The sequence below is a fragment of the Cynoglossus semilaevis genome, chromosome 14 (assembly GCF_000523025.1).
Source record: "Cynoglossus semilaevis isolate Cse_v1.0 chromosome 14, Cse_v1.0, whole genome shotgun sequence".
NCBI classification, from domain to species: domain Eukaryota; kingdom Metazoa; phylum Chordata; class Actinopteri; order Pleuronectiformes; family Cynoglossidae; genus Cynoglossus; species Cynoglossus semilaevis.
In genome coordinates this window covers 15,175,329-15,192,301 of record NC_024320.1, presented here as the reverse complement: position 1 = coordinate 15,192,301, position 16,973 = coordinate 15,175,329, and the positions used below count along the sequence as shown (strand labels likewise).

Below are 16,973 nucleotides of genomic sequence, written 5' to 3'. Positions count from 1 at the left end.
CAAATGAGTGCATTTTTAGTAATTTTTAAGAGAAAAAAAAAACTTTTTTTTTCAGAGATTTGTTTAGGAACTTATTGGTGTAGAGTTTCACTGTGATCAAAAGTTGGTGTACCAAAAAAGTTTTTTTTTTTATTTTAACCACAAAAATGGACATAGCTAAGTATTTTAAGGCAAATGAGTGCATTTTTAGTCTTTTTTGAGAAACTTTTTTTTTCGGAGATTTGTTCAGGAACTTATTGATATAGAGTTTCACTGTGATCAAAAGTTGGCGTAGCATAAAGTTTATTTTTTCTGAATTTTAACCACAAAAATGGAAATAGCTAAGTATTTTGAGGCAAATGAGTGCATTTTTAGTCATTTTTGAGAAACTTTTTTTTCGGAGATTTGTTCAGGAACTTATTGATATAGTATTTTACTGTGATCAAAGTAAAGTATCAATCGGCCTTTGAGTATTTCAGTAGGGGCGCAGAGGGAGCAGCAGAAGCTGGGAGCAGACACCCCCCTCCTCCCCCGCACTAGGGGCGCAGAGGGAGCAGCAGAAGCTCAACACGCACACACACATACACACTTTCTGACTCATCCACAGAAGGCTGGTTTGTGCCCATTCTAAAACCTTCAAAAGTGTAAATAAACATCTGCAGAAATACAAATAAACCAGCTACAAAATATTTTTAACCAGGATTGTCAAGGAATGTGTTAGAAAATCCTTTACCTGACAATAACAACAAGACTGGTTCTATTATAAGACACTATGTAGAGATAGAACCTCATGCGAAAACCGTTGTCCTCACCTGCAGGGGGGAGCTTTAAACGAAGAACCATTTCCATCCATCCATCCATTTTCATTACAGCAGTCTCCAAGGCCGCCACCCAAATCACACTGCACCATACCAGCCCCTCGTGAACCTTCCTGCGGATGGTAAGTCCACATAAAAAACATTTCATTTTACAAACACAAAATAATAATAATAAAAAAAAGCATTAAAATTTATGGTAGACTTAGATCATCTTTTTAACCATGTTGCTGTCAGGCTATCATAGCGGAGAGCTTTAGTAGAGCTATACCCCCCACAATATTAGGTTCTGACACAAGACTTTACATTAACGTCTGCATTTTTGTTCAAGCCAGAATCACTGATTTGCAAGTTCGATACCCAGTCAATTCTTCAGTATGGAGTTTGCAGGTTTTCCCCATGTGTGGGTTTTGTTTATGTTCCTCCTACAGATCAAAACCCTGCTCTTTAGGAGATTAGGTGGATCAAATACTCTAAATCAGGGGTTACTAACATGGTGCCAGGGTCATGTTCTAAAAATAAAACTGGTCAAGAAGAGGATCAAAAACTGTACTGTTACTGTTCTTTACACTAGCAGTGATATTCAGGTGGGCCCAATGATGATGGTAAGAAGAGTGTTTACTATTGTATGTCCCAGAACTAATTATTATTACATTGTTCGGGAAGTCTTTTTTAAAACTAGTAGCTCTTCGTAATACTAACTGCCCTTGAAGTAGCTCTTAGTTTCAAAAAGGTTGGTGACCCCTGCTCTAAATTGACCATAGCTATGAATGTGACCTTGAATGGTTATTTAAATATGTGGCTCTGTGACAGATGGGATTGGCTCCAGAATGGCCCTGTGACCCTGCAGAGGTACAAGACTCTGGTGTAAGTAACACAGTGGATGTATTAGAAGAAAACATGAACATGGGACTATTTTAATGTGAAATCAGTTGAAATAATAATTGTCTGAAAAGCAACATTACTGTAGCGACACCATCCTGGTTCTCCTTCCCCAGGGCCCACAGACTCAGGCAGCTGCAGCTCGCACAGCTGTTGTCAGCACTGTGAAAAAGAGAGAAAGAAAAAGGAGAGGAAGAGAACAACATCCTCTTGTGACAGCTATCAAACCTGGTGTGTAATTTACACAGGAAGGAAAGAGCAACACCTGAGCCCTGTCTGCCAGGAGGCAGGAACCAGCTTGTAGTTGAAAGGATTTCACAGTATCACCATGCAAACATGTTCTGCTGCACTGACGTTACTCTTTTAGTGCACTAAGCTGAGGTCGTACATTGAGGTCGTACATTTCATTTTTCTTTTTTGCAGTTTGTTAAAAAATGGATTGGTATTAAATCAATAATGAATGACAAAAGGTGAATGCTTAACGCCCATAGGTGGGGCTTAATTGTCGAATTGACTGAATTTTGTAGCTGGTTTTTCAAACCATCGAAGTCTGTTTTTTAAGTTCATGTCTTCCTGTATTTCTACTCGTCTTCCACTGCTCTACTGAAACTACGGCTCAATACTGTGGGTTTACTTTTATTTGTACATAAGGGGAAGCATGTGCCCCCTTGTGGTAATATATGTAATTGCATCAGAATGACCATGATAAGGGTGATGAGGATGTTACAGCCTCAAAACATTAACAAGACATTTTTTCATTTTAAATTTGTTTGCTGCAATTGTGCTGTACACATGTTTTTTATTTCAAATAACTGTCAATATGATGTAAATAAACCCTGTGCCTAAAATGTTCAAATAAATTATTTTAAAATGCATCATTGTCAGTTATCGGGAATCAGTGATTGTATAACAATAGAAATTAAAAAATATATAATATAGTGATATAGTATTTAAGTATTTGGTTTGCACTTACTATATAAAACGGCTCCCCACTGTGACAAAGTGTGCAGCCAGTCAAATAGATGGGTTCAGTTCAGGGTGAGAGCAGGTGGAAGAAAATCTGAAGAAGTTGAGGTCTTGCACAGAAGTTCAGTGAAGAGCATTATATGCTGTCATGCAATTGGCCGTAGTAGATGACGATCTGGAAGGCAAAAATACGTTAATGGTTTTAAAAATCCTGTTGTTTCTGATTAGTAAATAAACACTGATTTAAAAAAAATCTTTTGACAGACATCAACTTACCCCAGCATGTTAGATTGATGGTGTCAGTCTGCTCTATCACCTGCAATACTACTTTGGTACACAAGTATGCGTCAGCCCACACTTCTCGCATCACACAAAATGGGCCCCTTCAACCACTTTACAAGGTGTAGGGGAAAGTTGTTTCAGCAGATGGCGACATTTCCCCTTGAACGTTCTAAGACGGTGTAGCTTTCTGATAGAATTGCTTCCCAAAATTATGTACACAGAGTACCAAAACTGAATGAATTCTTTATTATCAAACACTGTTAGTCGTTACACAAACACTTGCTTAAAAAAAGGAGACGAGATGTAAAGTGAGACGAACACATCACAGTTTGTAGACACAGTGATGACTGCCACTGGTTTATACAACAAACAACCGTTTTAAAGGTAGAGTGGAAACATTTGTCACTCATGATTAGTAAACTTCCTAAAAATGCAGTGAAGCCAAATTCTCCAGGATAACTTAATTTTATTAAATAAAATTTAACACAAACACAACCCCCCACCCCATGGTTTCAATTCCTTAAAAATATGGGACAAAGCAAAGGCTGTAAAACTGGCTTGTGTCCCTTTTTTTTTGTGTGTGGTTGGATTTTTGCAAGTATCAATTTCCCAATTAGTTCACCACATAAAATCCAGGTGCTTGGTGAACAGTTTTTGTCATTTCTTTGGATACATTCAATGCATTAGAATATAACAGGTTTTCACTGCATTCTTAGTGTACTTCTCTGGAAACGATGTTTAAAGGTATTAACATTGCACCGAGTCTATTTTATTTCAGTGCAATAGTGGTGGATACATGCAGGAGTAACATAAAAAGTCACATTTAAGGACTTTAATAAAGAAATAAAAAAAAATCAACCATTCCTATCTGCGTTAAATATTTATTTTTAAGTCACCACAAACCAAACCTCACTCAGTCTCCTGTACTACAAACAACTTTAACTTTGACAAATTAATAAAAATAAATTTGACACCTCATATTTACATGCAGTGGGAAACTGAGGGTTGAACTGATTTTCCACCAGGAAGTTCTCATCTCCTGTCTTTTCCATGGGACACGAATGCAGCATTCAACATGATGTTTTCCCTTCCATCTAATGAAATGCTAGTCCCCTGGCATGACTCTCAGATACTGGAGTCCACAAAACCCCTCCAAGCTCAGAGAGGATGTTCGACATCCACTGCTGTGGCTTCACTGCTTCACATCGGACCTGTAGTCTGGCCGTCGCGTCTGGATGATCTTTGGACGCATGGGGCGGGGCTTATCATCCTGGTCACTGTCCTCTAGTGGGGAGCTGTCGCCTACTTCACCCTCATCCTCGCAGACATGGACCACCACGCTGGGGGTAGTGGGTGTGGCGGTGTGAAGCTCATACTTGTCTCCTGGAATTAGCACATACGTAGTAGTGACAAACTTTGAGACTTTTTTGCACACACACTGACAACCTCTGCCTCTACACAGACAATTCTTCTGAGACCACATTAACTGTAGATGGCATCTTTCACTGAGAAACTTATACTTGAACAAGAATAAATCGTATCCCATGGTTCAGAAAAAAGTGATTGGTCTTAGTGGCCAGACACTAAAACAAAATAAAAATCAAATTTTTGTGTAACATTAATATTTAATGTTTAATTTGGAATCCAGTCGCATGCTGGATTGGATGGTTCGGTGGGCCGGCTGTTGATATTCACTGTTCCAGGTTAAATACAACCACAGTCAGACTGTGAGCTATCAACAGCTCTGATATGAACTGCATGTGCAGAAGAAGACATAGGTCCACATGCCTCATTTACTAGTTAGTCCTGGGAGCGAGTGAATCTTTGACATTCTTGTTCTCTGCACTGACGAGCTCAGTCAACAGTGTCTGCAAGCTTGTTCTGCCGCTTATTTTCATTTTATTTGCCAATCCCCACCCTCTGCACAGGACAGAATTAGATTTGAAAAAAAAAAAAAATCAGATATGAGTCACATCATGGATTTAGGCAATTTCTGACATGCTTATGAACATAGACACCATGGATTGACAGCTGTAAAAATATTTTGTGTTGTTGTGAGATTAAACAGCCTATAGGTCAGATTGTGTCGTATGTAATACCTGGTCCTAGTTTTGAGATAGCACAGAGCAGGTCGTAATTGATAACTGGCATGGCGTCTTTTGACTGTTCCCACCCAACTGGAGGTGAGGCAGGGGGAGAGATCAGGAACTGCTTGTCTGGTTTGGGAGGCTCCAGCCGAGGACTGCCTATGTGGACAGACTGTGGAACAAAAAGAACCCCATAAATGATGACTGTAAAATGACAGCCACAAAATTGTAATTAAGCAGCTCAATGATAATACCTGGGCGAAGTACAGCCTCATCTCTTTGCCGTTGAAGTCAGTTTTATTGAGGCGCAGTCTCGCCTCGGCTGCGGCTAGGGCATCACTGAAGCTGATTCTTACCCGCCGGAAAGACCTGAAGTACTGGAACTGAACCTCTGGGTCAAAGCTACGGAACAAGGCTTCAAAACCAGCCTGGGAAATGAAGAAAAAGAGAAGAAAACAAAAATATAACATGAAATTTGAGATATTACCTCCTGCAACATTAATCAACAGCAGCCTTCATTTAAAATACGAAATCAGAAGCAGCTGTCTTCATATGTGAGGCTCTGAATAACAATCACAAAAAAAAAAATCATTTTATCACATACTAGCCTTTGTGCTGCAGCTTTAAAAACAATGTTTTTCCAGACAAAGAAAGAAATATATAGTCTCATGAATGAATGGACCCTTAAATTGTTGTAGTAAAATCCCCTGTCAAAGCACATCCTGCAGATGATTCTATCTAGAGTAAGTCATTTGTAGGATGAGTCATTTTCCATCATACACATTTATATATTAAGAACCATAACTGTAACAACGTATTACTCTGTATCTCTCATGTCAGGCTGACACCGATATAAAATGAAAAAAAGTGATGCAGTCACCAAAGTGGGACAGAAATAGCTTTTCCCTAGCCATTTCTGTATGTTCTCGGGAGGGTGAGTCACAGGCAAGTGAAAGAAGGACAGAACATTCCGTTTGACCTTTTTATGGTAAAAGTCTTTGTGTGGAAAAGCACTAAAACTTAAAGCACTGTTTCCGGGCTAAAAAAAAGGGATATCTGACCAAGCAGTCACACATACACACTGAATCCCTAATACTGCAGGAGAATGTGAACAACTGTGCACATCAGAGACAGAAAATATTTGCATTACATCATGTCATAAAATAATCCTATAATCCCGGGAGATGGTCCTAAAAATGCGAATCAACTGAAATACATGATACGGAACTGAAACGATTATGAAGATTAGGAAGACTGTGAAGGCACACATCTAGACGTCCGTTTTTCATCTTTCTAGAAACCAGACAAGTGGCCACCTTTCATGCTGATCACATAGTGACCGACAAAGTCACGACTATGCAATAATGTTGTCATGGAACTGACGCAAAGCCGCAAACCGTGGTCAGAATGACCCGAAGTGACATCAACAGAAGCATATTTGCATAACTTAAGAGTAAGTTACTGGTGTGAATATTAACGGTGACTGACAACAGGAAAGAAATGACCTTTTTAAGACAACCTTGTTGGTAGAGACGCAGCAAGTACTTCATTCTTACCTGCGCCTCAGGGCGACTGAACACTTCCGGGTTGGTGACGGAGGCCACCAGACAGAAGCGATTGCACTTGGTGGTCTTGATGTGCATGATCGGCGAACCTGCGAGTCGCAACCTTTTCCACTTGAAGCCGGAGGTGCAATGTGATGCCGAGCTACACTTCAGCGGCGACAATGATAATGGGGGCTGTGGTGACGAAGACGATGATGATGATGGTGATGAGGAGGAGGGAGGGGGGGGGGTTGCCTTCCCCAGGGTGACGGACAATCAGAAAGTTAGCAGATGCTCTGCAGCAGGAAATCGGTCGGTTTTTACCGGTCAACTGGCTCCAGACCCGCTCTTCAATCCGTGATGCAGCCGGCAGTTTGTCTTTACAGTAAAAGTCCACTTACATCAACAACTATCCTCAGACCACAAATGGCCTTGTAACCTACATTTCAAGGTTATCTACCTCCTTGCTGAGCCAACTGCAGGAAAAACAAAAAATATACCTCTCTATCTAAAGCGTTCAGTCGTCTCTGCAATAGACAGCGAACTGAAGGAATGTTCCAGAAATTCGGGTGCGGAGGACTTTAAAATGTCACTCAATCTCTCATGAGCTCACTCTCTCCCTTTCTCTCTCTGGCCGCTTAAATGAGCCCCTGCCAGTCGATGACGCATTACCCACAATCCCTACCCCCTCCCCTTCGTTCGCCATTCATCTCTTCTGTTCCTGTAAGCCAATCGCCTGTGGAAAGAGGAGGGTCGGTGAAGGTTTTTTTTTTTTTTTTTTTTTCCGTCCTTGCCGTCTGACAGATACTAACTAATGCTGACTAATCAGTCATTAAAAAGGCCGAAACATGAGTGACTGGAAAATAATGACACAATCACCTGACAAAACACAGGACAAGGTGGAAACTGTAGGAAAAAAAATGTTTTGAGTGGAAAAAAATGTGACAATGAGTCTTTCACCTCTATTCATGCAAACACAAATGAGTGCACTCATGTCCAAGTTATTTTAATGAACCAATGAGACAACAAGCCAGAGAGACAGGGATAAAGGGAGGTCAAGAAGACAAAGGGACAGAGAAAATAGACAGCGGTATGACTAGTAGGAAGAATGTAGGATGAAGGGATAAGGGGATGAAAAACAAGAGGCAGGAGCAGCAGCCTGTGGAAAGTATGCACTTTGATAACAGGCTTTTATGAAGTATTAATAGCAGAGAGTGTGCAGTGCAGAAAAAATATGGTTATGAGTGTGTTTGTGTAGTATTTGCATATTAGGTGGAACATGCTAGTTGTCTGCACACAGTGTTTTAGGGTTTGTGATGAATCATCCTCAAACACTTTGAATGGAATCTTATCAGGCTTTTAAGCTGCAGAGCGAAACATTATGCACCATAAAAGCATGTCATTAATAAATATTTAAATATGTGATGGTCAAAACAAAAACCTAATATAAATATATAAATAAGAACTGGCAAAGATAGTGTATAAGTATATGTAAAAAATGGTTCAATCTTCCTCAGTTTAATTTTAGCATGTCTTTTGTTTATATAAACTATAACATTTGTTTTAGAAATTATTTGCTCATATTTTCCATTTACTTATGTTGTACAAAAAAGCCACAGGCTATTTCAATTCAAACAGAAAAAATGTTCTATATTAGACGAAAAAGTCTTGAAACTGACACTGTCATCACATTAGATAACATATTAATTAAACTAAAGTTAAGAAACATTAAAGATAAAGATTATCCAAATTAGACGTTCCGCATAATTAATGCATCCAACCGGACAGAAAGTTATCAAAGCTTTTACACCACTGGCACATTTCAATTATTTTTTTAACTAAACACTCCTGCTTTCCAGTACACAAAGTATCAATTAAACTGAGTGGCAATAACACCTCATCTATCCAGATTTAAACTGAGGAAAGACTTTAGAATATGAGCTTGCTGAGTGACACTAGTCCTTCACAATAATTTATTTAAATTGTTTTCAATTGCTGAATTCACAGCATTGGTAAACCTGATTATTTCTTAACTCTAGTTAAGGGATGTCCAAAGTGAGGATGTGGCTGATTGTGACAGACTCCAAGTAAATGGGGAAAAAACAGGGTTGGGAAGAGAATAAGAACATTTTTCTCCTATCAAAGTGAAAGGAAAGGTGCAGATTATTCCATCGTAAATGGAGAGGTCTGTGATTATTTTAGAAAAAAATCCCAGAACAGAGACAGTTTTTCCCATTTGGCCAACTTGCGTGGTTACCCCAGTGTAAATCATGTCACAAAACAACAACAAACCTTCACCCAGCTTACATTGACAGACTGTGTTCTTATACACAACAATTACAAAATGAAAAGAAACGTGACCAAAGCTGTGATAAAGCAGTCATGGTGACAAGGCTTAAGTTTGTTAAAAAAAAAAAAAGTAGTACAACCCTTAATCCCTACTATTTACGATCATATGAGGACAGAGAAAAGTGCAAGTACATCCAACTCTGGGGTGGATGTGGGTATTTATAGGATTGGGATGGATAAACAGAAACACTGGGTATTCAGACAGTGTTGTTACAGTACAAAGTGTAAAATACAAAGCTCTAATTTGAATAATTAAAAAAGCTACCTTGATACTGACTGGTGGACTTGTCACTTATCACTTACACATACGTAATGTTATGAATGCTTGTTGTTTCTGTGATCTACTATATGTCTGTCTGTCTTTTCTTGAAAAGATCATCAACACCTTAACATGACATCTCAAAAACAGGAACCTCTGGATGTAAGGTGGTAGTTAGCCTGCAGAGCAGTGACCTTGGAGCTGCTGTGTCTAATTTAAAGCTTTGGAAAATCCAAGCTGAAAACAGACGACATCTGGCAGGTGGTGTTGCTGGAATATCATTTACCACAAAATGTGCATGATTAGAGGCCCACTAGGTGCAGGAGTTAATGCACAGTGACACGGCTAAAAGCACTGTCACTGTGTGTGTGTGTGTGTATCTGTGTGTGTTAAATGGAAAAAAAGGGTGTAAAATAAAGTAGAGTGTAATGCTGAAGAGGCAATGAAACTAAAGCTCTCCTCTAGGTTGTGTGTTGATGTTAAACATTGCTGTGAGTAAGTGTGCGTGTGTGAGGTGCTAATTATCTCCAGACTTTAACCTCACCTTGATGAGACTGCAGTTTGTGTGTGTGTGTGTGTGTGTGTCAAGTGTGGGAGATAGCGTGCATACTCAGCACTGCATTTTTTCCATCACATTGTTTCTTTATTTTGCATCTTCCCATATTTTCCATTCCCTCATTTAGTAGACAAGCAAGCAACCAACATACAAACACAGGTGTGCACATGCACCATGTCTGCAAGATCAAACTGACATTCCTCTGACAGCTGCTACATTTTTACTGTGTTGTTTCTTTCTTTCCACAGCTTAGACTGATGTTGGTACATCAGTGGAGGGCAACTGGCACAAAAGCATTACTGAATTACTGACAAGCAGGTACAAACATTGATTACAGCTACAATTTATCAAAGCACACAATCTGCATTAGTCAGACAGGTATGGTAGAAACAAAACAGCAGCAGTAACAAAAGAGCAACAGTTAGAAAACAGCAGCAGTAACTGCAAACATAGCAGTAATGTAAATATGTAACGATACACTCAACGCACTATATGATTCACTAAATAACTGAAATGGTTTTTTGTAGCTCAAACTGAAATGTAATGTAATGTAATCTAAAGTAACAGAAAAACAAAAACTGCATATTTATTTACAGAAACACTGCACATCACCAGTAATCTCCATCCATCCATCTATTTTCATCTGCTTATCTGTTACCGGGTCGCGGGGGCAGCAGGAGATGATCTTGCCCAGGAGGTGAACCCAGGGGTTCCACACCAATGACAGAGACATTGCCCCTGGGCCAAAGCGCCATGCTAGTAATCTCCTATCAAAAGTAAAACTGGTCTGGTCCTTTTTACCTCCCTAACTGTCAATATATTAAACAACAGAAGAATTTACAAAAATATTAACTGGAAAGAGCTCCTTTCTTTACATAAACACTGTTTGTGTCTGTAAAAAAAGTTCTTCCCACGTTCTGTTTAAACACCTGAATGTCACTTAGGATACGTAACAATGTCTTGGTTTAACAGTGGGACAAGCAACATTTTTAGGCGTATACAGTCACCAGAGTATTTAGTCTCATGGTTATGACAATGGAGCCTACTCCTCAGGCCTTGATGCGCGATTCATTTTTTATTTCAACCAAAGCAAAATTGACACACATGTACATTGATTTTTAACCTATTCACGATGCATTGTTATATCCCTAGTAAATGCATGCTTCTCTGAACTTTGGTAGCTGATAGCTCTTTGCGAGAGTTTACAATGTGACACAAATGTTTTTAAAGATATTAGACCAGGGGCCTACCCTGGACCCTCAACAATGAAAGAACATTGTATTATTTTACCAGCAAATACAATACAATTATCAAAAGGCTGAAAAACTACAGGTGTGCCCAATAAGTAGATTGGGATCTACCAGTAGATCTCAAAGGGAGTGCTGGTAGATCCTGAGCAATTACATTAAAAGAAACAAAACTTTTTTAAAAATGATAGATTTAATTCTATTTTAAGATGCTAATCACTAAGGCTAAAGTAAGGATCCTAGAAGTATTGAGTCAGACGGTATTGTGCCATACAACTACAGCTGTTTAATCTAAAGTAGTAAATATATATTTATAGTTTTCAATGTGGCTAGATCACTTTACCCTGGTCATTAGAAAAGTAGCTCACAAGCCGAAAGTGTGGACACCCCTGGTTTACTATAATAAAAACAAAAAGATTTATAATGAAGTAAAATAAAAGCTGATGATAAATTATAATTCTTTAACCTGTTGGACTACACAAGCACCACACACTACACTTACTGCAACCACATCCAGTGACCAAAGTCAAGCCAACTATAGTAATTTATGAAAAACAACTTTAAGAATATGTTTCCATGTAGGTAAATTCCATTACCTAAAAAGATACAATCTAAAAGCGCCTTCAATTTTAAAACTAAATCTCTGTCCTCATATAGGTCACTGAGGCCTGCCTCCATTGAGGGGCTATTTCCTTAAACCTTTAAGGAAATTCCATCACTGAGCAGCACAAGATTCACTGGAGCATGGTGACACATCTGTACCTTTTCCAGATCCGCCTGTCTGCCATTGAACTCTAGGACTATTTTAGGGAATTTAATCCCTTTATTTACTTCTTCAATGTTTCCAAAGGTTGAGTCACAGAGACTGTGAGAACAACAAATGAAAATGTAGTTATAAAACTCTTAGTCAGTCATTGTCCAGCAAAACAAGAAAATCACCTGGACTTTCCATGTGGCACTGTGGATACTTTTAATCAACACGAATGAACAAAAACCCACTTATATTGTAAAACCTGGTATGTAAGTTTGATAGAACAAATATGTGTGAAAACTGTGACAACAGTCAACTATTCTTGTGTGTTCAGTTGGAAAACTTAGTAAAATGTGCTTTGACTTTTTCAGACGCATTACAGTTGTTGATTTGTTCCATTCTTATTGTTTCCATCAACTCTGCCCTAGTTGGGACAAAATGAACAATGTTGAATAAGAGCAGGTATACTCTGACTGTGTATTCATGACATTATAACAATAAAGCATGAAATATTAGATGAAGGGACATATATTCCCCTGTATTTAAGCTCCTAGTTTTATTCAAACTTATGTATAAAGGAAATTCAGTTTAGACACTATACGTCTTTGAACTAACTTAATTTAACTTTACTTTAAACTTCCATTAGATGGTTTAGACTTTAGAACAAGGGACATTTATGTTTATGTCAGAAACAAAAACATGCAGATGTGTCATTACTGCCATTGACTTCTAATACCAAGAGGAAAATTCCGCTTAGTTGCATTATTAAATGTTAACGCTATAAAATAAACTTGTTACTTAACAGTGTTTTCAAAATATACTGTCAATTACCATTGACTCATTTACAAGTATAATTATTTCATAATTGTTTTATAACAATTTATTAATCCATAATCATATCATATACCACGTCTTATAATCTGCCATTACAAATTGTGAGTGTGAAATTCCAAAATGCAGTCTATACTCTGGTACAGCTCATAAGCTATCATTAGAGATCCAGGGTGTGTATTGACCAGGCTACAAGTATTTGCACATCGTTTGCCATATATTTCCTAATAATGGAGCACTTGCTTTATAAAGTGAATTTGACAGTTGTTTAAATTCCCACCACTCTGCAATTGCTGCAATATATCTATATAAATATCTATATACATATATACAGTATATACATATATATACATATATATGTGTGTGTGTGTTTTTATTTGAAAAGAAAACAGCACCAAGAGGTTACATTTGGTGCCACTTTATTTACATGAAATACTATAAATAGAAATGCTTGTTCACCATTTATCTTCTTTTTAATCTACGGCTTGGACACCATGGGGACATTGAAAGAGGAGGAAAGGTAGTGAACCAGTTGTTGCAATCCTTCATTAGGACTTTTCTAATGGGCATGTCTGACTGTTCACAGGTCCTCAGTGGAACTCAGCTGTATAATACTTTATATCACCTGACTCTGGAGTCATACAGATTTCCAGTGGAAAGCAGCAGGATCATGGAAAAAGTGAAGAAAAACACACCTCTCATCCCTCCTATTCTGTGCTGTTTATTTTTTCTTTGTATAACAAAAGCAAACTCTTGGAGCACATGACCTCACTACTCTAGATGTGCATATAGTGAGCACAATTCCCAAGTAATATGAGCCATCAGAACACGTGAATAGGGAGGGCTGCATGATCCTTTCCCAATGACAATATGACAATAAAACCAACAAAACCAACTTTGTTACCAAGTTGCTTTTTGTCTGTGCTTTTTTTCTGTTGCTAACGCACTTTACTGCTAACAGCTGTAGACACACATACGCAGAGAGCAACCCTCCATCCCCCCACACAAGATTAAACATCAACTGTGCTACTGTTGAAACAACCGCTACAGGAAACCTAAACCGGGTTTAACACTTCCATAGGATCAATACAGAGCATAGGCCGTCTGTTAAGAGGATTTATACTGCTTTTTGTGACACCCAGCAGTTACAATGACACTACACAAACTAACCACTTGATGGTAGTGGAATTTCAAAGGTATTCTAATTACTGGCCTCCATCAGAGTTGGATAATTAACATGAAAAAACAACAACAGAGTTACACTATTAAAACTAGACTTGCGAATGCTTTCCACTTGTTGGGCAAAATGCACTTGTTTTACCTGCTACCTCCATCTAGTGGCAAAACAGCACTGAGTAGAAATCCTTTGTCATTGTAACTGTTCAGCAAGCATGACCAACTTCACAAAATTTACTTTTCGTTTTTATGATTAAACAGTGTTAAACGCCATTTACAGTTAACGACAGTTAACGAAATTAACAGTATGCCTGTGAGTCTATTTCTCATTCAGTTATTACTGCCGGTAAACATTTCCTAGCTGCTTCCATGATCTCGATCAGTAATCACTATAATTAATGTATAGAACTTGAGATTGGTAAAACAATAAATAAATATGATCACATTTAGAAAGACAGAAAGCTCGATAATAAAAAATGACCATCCACATCGTTGACATCATTCACTGTTGACCTGATGTTGGATATGTTCTTTCAGAAGATCCGAAATGTAACCACTGGTCATGTCAAACTATATTTTAGTTGAAATACTTAAGACTTGACATAGACTTCTTTAGAACGTAAAATCTCATTACCTTTAAATTGCCTCCACTGAACAAATCCTCCGGCACCTTGCAGGCTATCAGGGCGTCGGGCAAATCCGTAAAGTGAACATCCACAGTCTGCTCCTTACTGCCATTCTCGGACTGTTGCATCTCCAATTCACAGTTAAATCCGCAGAGCCACTTCTGGAATCACAGCACGAAACGGTTCACACCAACGCAGAAGTTTCACGAACAGCTAATAGTGACCACTTAGTTTGCCGATATGACAAATGACAACGTGATGGCTATTAGTTTAGCCCTTTATTTACATACCTGAATCAGGCGACGTGTTTATTTGAAAAAGGCTTCGTGACCGATGCAATAAACAGAAGCGAAAAGCTTTAACTCGGCTCTGGTGTGGAGCTTTACAAGCGTCTTTAAAATTGCTAGCAGGCAAGTTATTCTATTCTAGGAGAAATGTGACTTAAAACACAGCAAAATATATAACCAGACTTGTGTCCTTTACTTGGAGTTAAGACTGTAGTTTTGCTTTTGACACAGAGAGCTAAAGTCTAGTTGGCATTAGCTAAAGATAAACCAGTCGGATAGTAGTTACCGTAGCACAAGGGATTGAGGAAATGACGTAGACTAAGCGCTCGCTTCGTTTCCGGCTTTAGTAAAAAGGTATAAACGTGCACACAGGGATAGTAGTCAAAGCTCAAATCATAACTGCATTGTTTTCATTCTCCTAATGTACGTCTGGATAGTTTATATTAAGCATTTCTGTGCGCATTATTCTAGAGTCGACATTTAATTATCAATTGTCATATAAATCACCGGTAGCAGAAACAAATCTTATTACTTTTCCCTTCTCGTAAAATCGACAAAATCATCTGTGGGTGACACAAATGTTTATTTTTTTTATGAAAATAAATAAATAATAGGCATGCTTGTTGCTATAGAGTTGTCTTTGAGAATGAACTTGTTGATCTCACCATTTGCTTTCAACACAAAAGACGCAAAAGAAAACAGCTGCAAAAAGGGGATATTAGCTAATGTATACATTCACCACAAAAGTTTACACATTGCTGTGCATATTGTATTGCATTCTTTTTTAAACTTAAATTATGACCAAAATACACTTATTTTGCATTCTTTATTTAGCATTTCAAAGGGGGTGCCTATGTACCTAAATTATTCTACAAAAGCATTTTATAATTAACCAAGACACCTGACCACTTCACAGCACTTAACTTAAAAAGTGACAAAAAGAAGTGACTGGTTCTGGAAAATCTCTGCACAAATTGATTTCTTCCTCCATCGACACCATGAAAGTCCTACTCTCTACCTCTATCTCTCTGTTCCTTTTCCTCCTCCAGTCTCTCGGCTCAGTTGGGTCACACTGCTTGTATTCTGGGGCGGTTCATTTACACTGTGCAAGGTGGCCATTTATGTTTTCTGAGTTTGAATGTTTTGATACTTTATCCCTCAGGTCCTGTTCTGTTGAACGAACTTGGTGTGTATGTATAAGAGCGTGTGTGTGTATGTGTGTGTGCCAGTGTGGTTCCTGTGTGGTTTAAGCACCTAGTCATGTGAGGATCAGCCCATTAATCCTCTACAAACAGGGAGAGTGGGTGGAAGACTGAAATACAGAGAACCATAGTTTAGAACAGTTTAAAATCCTTGAGCAACAGTGTATGTGTACAGACTGACCTGTACTTATCATCTAACATTCTTTGGAATTGCCTGGAAGTTTGACACTGGACGATTTTTGATAATATTTTACATTTTCCAATTGTTGTATTCCGCTAAACTTTGTTTGTTACTTTTCCAAAAAAATCTTTCTTAGCTTTATTTTGAAACTATCTTTGAAAAATTTTCCATGGCAAAGTCAGGATCGTGTCCAACCCAGGACCTAGCTAACTGTGCTCCTGTCCACAACCCACCGGGTTTCTGTTTGGACCTGGATAACCACGTGGGAAAAGATAAAGATGGACAAGATGATGATGGTGAAGTGGAGCTAGCTGAGGAGGTAGGAGAAGATGTTTTATTAGTTAACCAAGCTGGAGATGGACAAGACAATAATGAAAGTGAAGCACAACGTGAATGGGAGGAAACAGGGATCGTACAAGTGGCCCTAGCAAATGAATTATTGACGGAGGTAGAGGAACAAGTGGGAATGTTGGAGGAAAAAAATGAGGGTGAAGTAAAAATTCCAGATGAAGAACCAGTGAAGACGGATAAACAATCAAAAATAAAAGAAGATCAAGATGAGTGCAAGGAAGAGTCTGAAGAGACAGAGACAGTAACTGAAGTAACAGATAAACAAGAAGAAGAAGGCTACAGCAAAAGTGAGGAAATTGAACAAAATGAATTAAGAACTTGTCCAGAAACTGAGGTAAGCAAAGAAATCATAACAGAGGAAGACATGGGATTTCAAAATGAGATTATGTCATTTACTGGTAACACACAGACACTTGAAGAAGTAGATATTCCAGAAAATGAGTCAGAAGAGAACAAACAGTTGTCTGTGGATTACACAAGTGAAAATCTCACCGATAAAAGTGACGCGTTTGAAGTCATTGCTGATCCATCTTCAGGTGCAACAGTCGTTTCCATCGTCACAGATGAAGTTGTCAACAATCAAAGTGAACTTTACCAAACCT

The 16,973-nt window shown here is 38.4% G+C and overlaps 1 protein-coding gene and 1 long non-coding RNA gene across 3 annotated transcripts; one reads left to right on the top strand and one right to left on the bottom strand.

Moving 5' to 3' along the window:
- Positions 1–576: 576 nt before the first annotated feature.
- On the top strand, positions 577–3,778 carry LOC112488070 (uncharacterized). The gene is made up of 3 exons (XR_003051784.1): positions 577–919; positions 1,608–1,661; positions 1,793–3,778. It is a non-coding gene; the product is annotated as an uncharacterized LOC112488070 (long non-coding RNA).
- On the bottom strand, positions 3,158–14,931 carry rcan1b (regulator of calcineurin 1b). 2 transcript variants are annotated; one of them, XM_008325281.3, is made up of 5 exons: positions 14,641–14,931; positions 14,359–14,511; positions 5,266–5,439; positions 5,024–5,183; positions 3,158–4,307 (listed from the first exon to the last, which is right to left on the bottom strand). In XM_008325281.3, the coding sequence occupies exons 2-5, from the start codon at positions 14,476–14,478 to the stop codon at positions 4,117–4,119; spliced, it is 645 nt and encodes a 214-aa protein (XP_008323503.1). In that variant the 5' UTR covers positions 14,479–14,511; positions 14,641–14,931; the 3' UTR covers positions 3,158–4,116. The 2 variants fall into 2 exon arrangements, with proteins under 2 accessions (XP_008323503.1, XP_008323504.1); XM_008325282.3 differs by lacking the exons at positions 14,359–14,511; positions 14,641–14,931 and adding an exon at positions 6,568–7,305.
- Between the last annotated feature and the right edge of the window lie 2,042 nt (positions 14,932–16,973).

Excerpts from the sequence above, each read along its gene's own strand:
- rcan1b (XM_008325281.3), bottom strand. The coding sequence starts at position 14,478 with ATGCAACAGTCCGAGAATGGCAGTAAGGAGCAGACTGTGGATGTTCAC. Across the intron at positions 5,440-14,358 it reads TCAGTGGAGGCAATTTAAAG|GCTGGTTTTGAAGCCTTGTT; the intron begins GTAATGAGATTT and ends TTCATTTCCCAG. Across the intron at positions 4,308-5,023 it reads TATCTCAAAACTAGGACCAG|GAGACAAGTATGAGCTTCAC; the intron begins GTATTACATACG and ends TGCTAATTCCAG.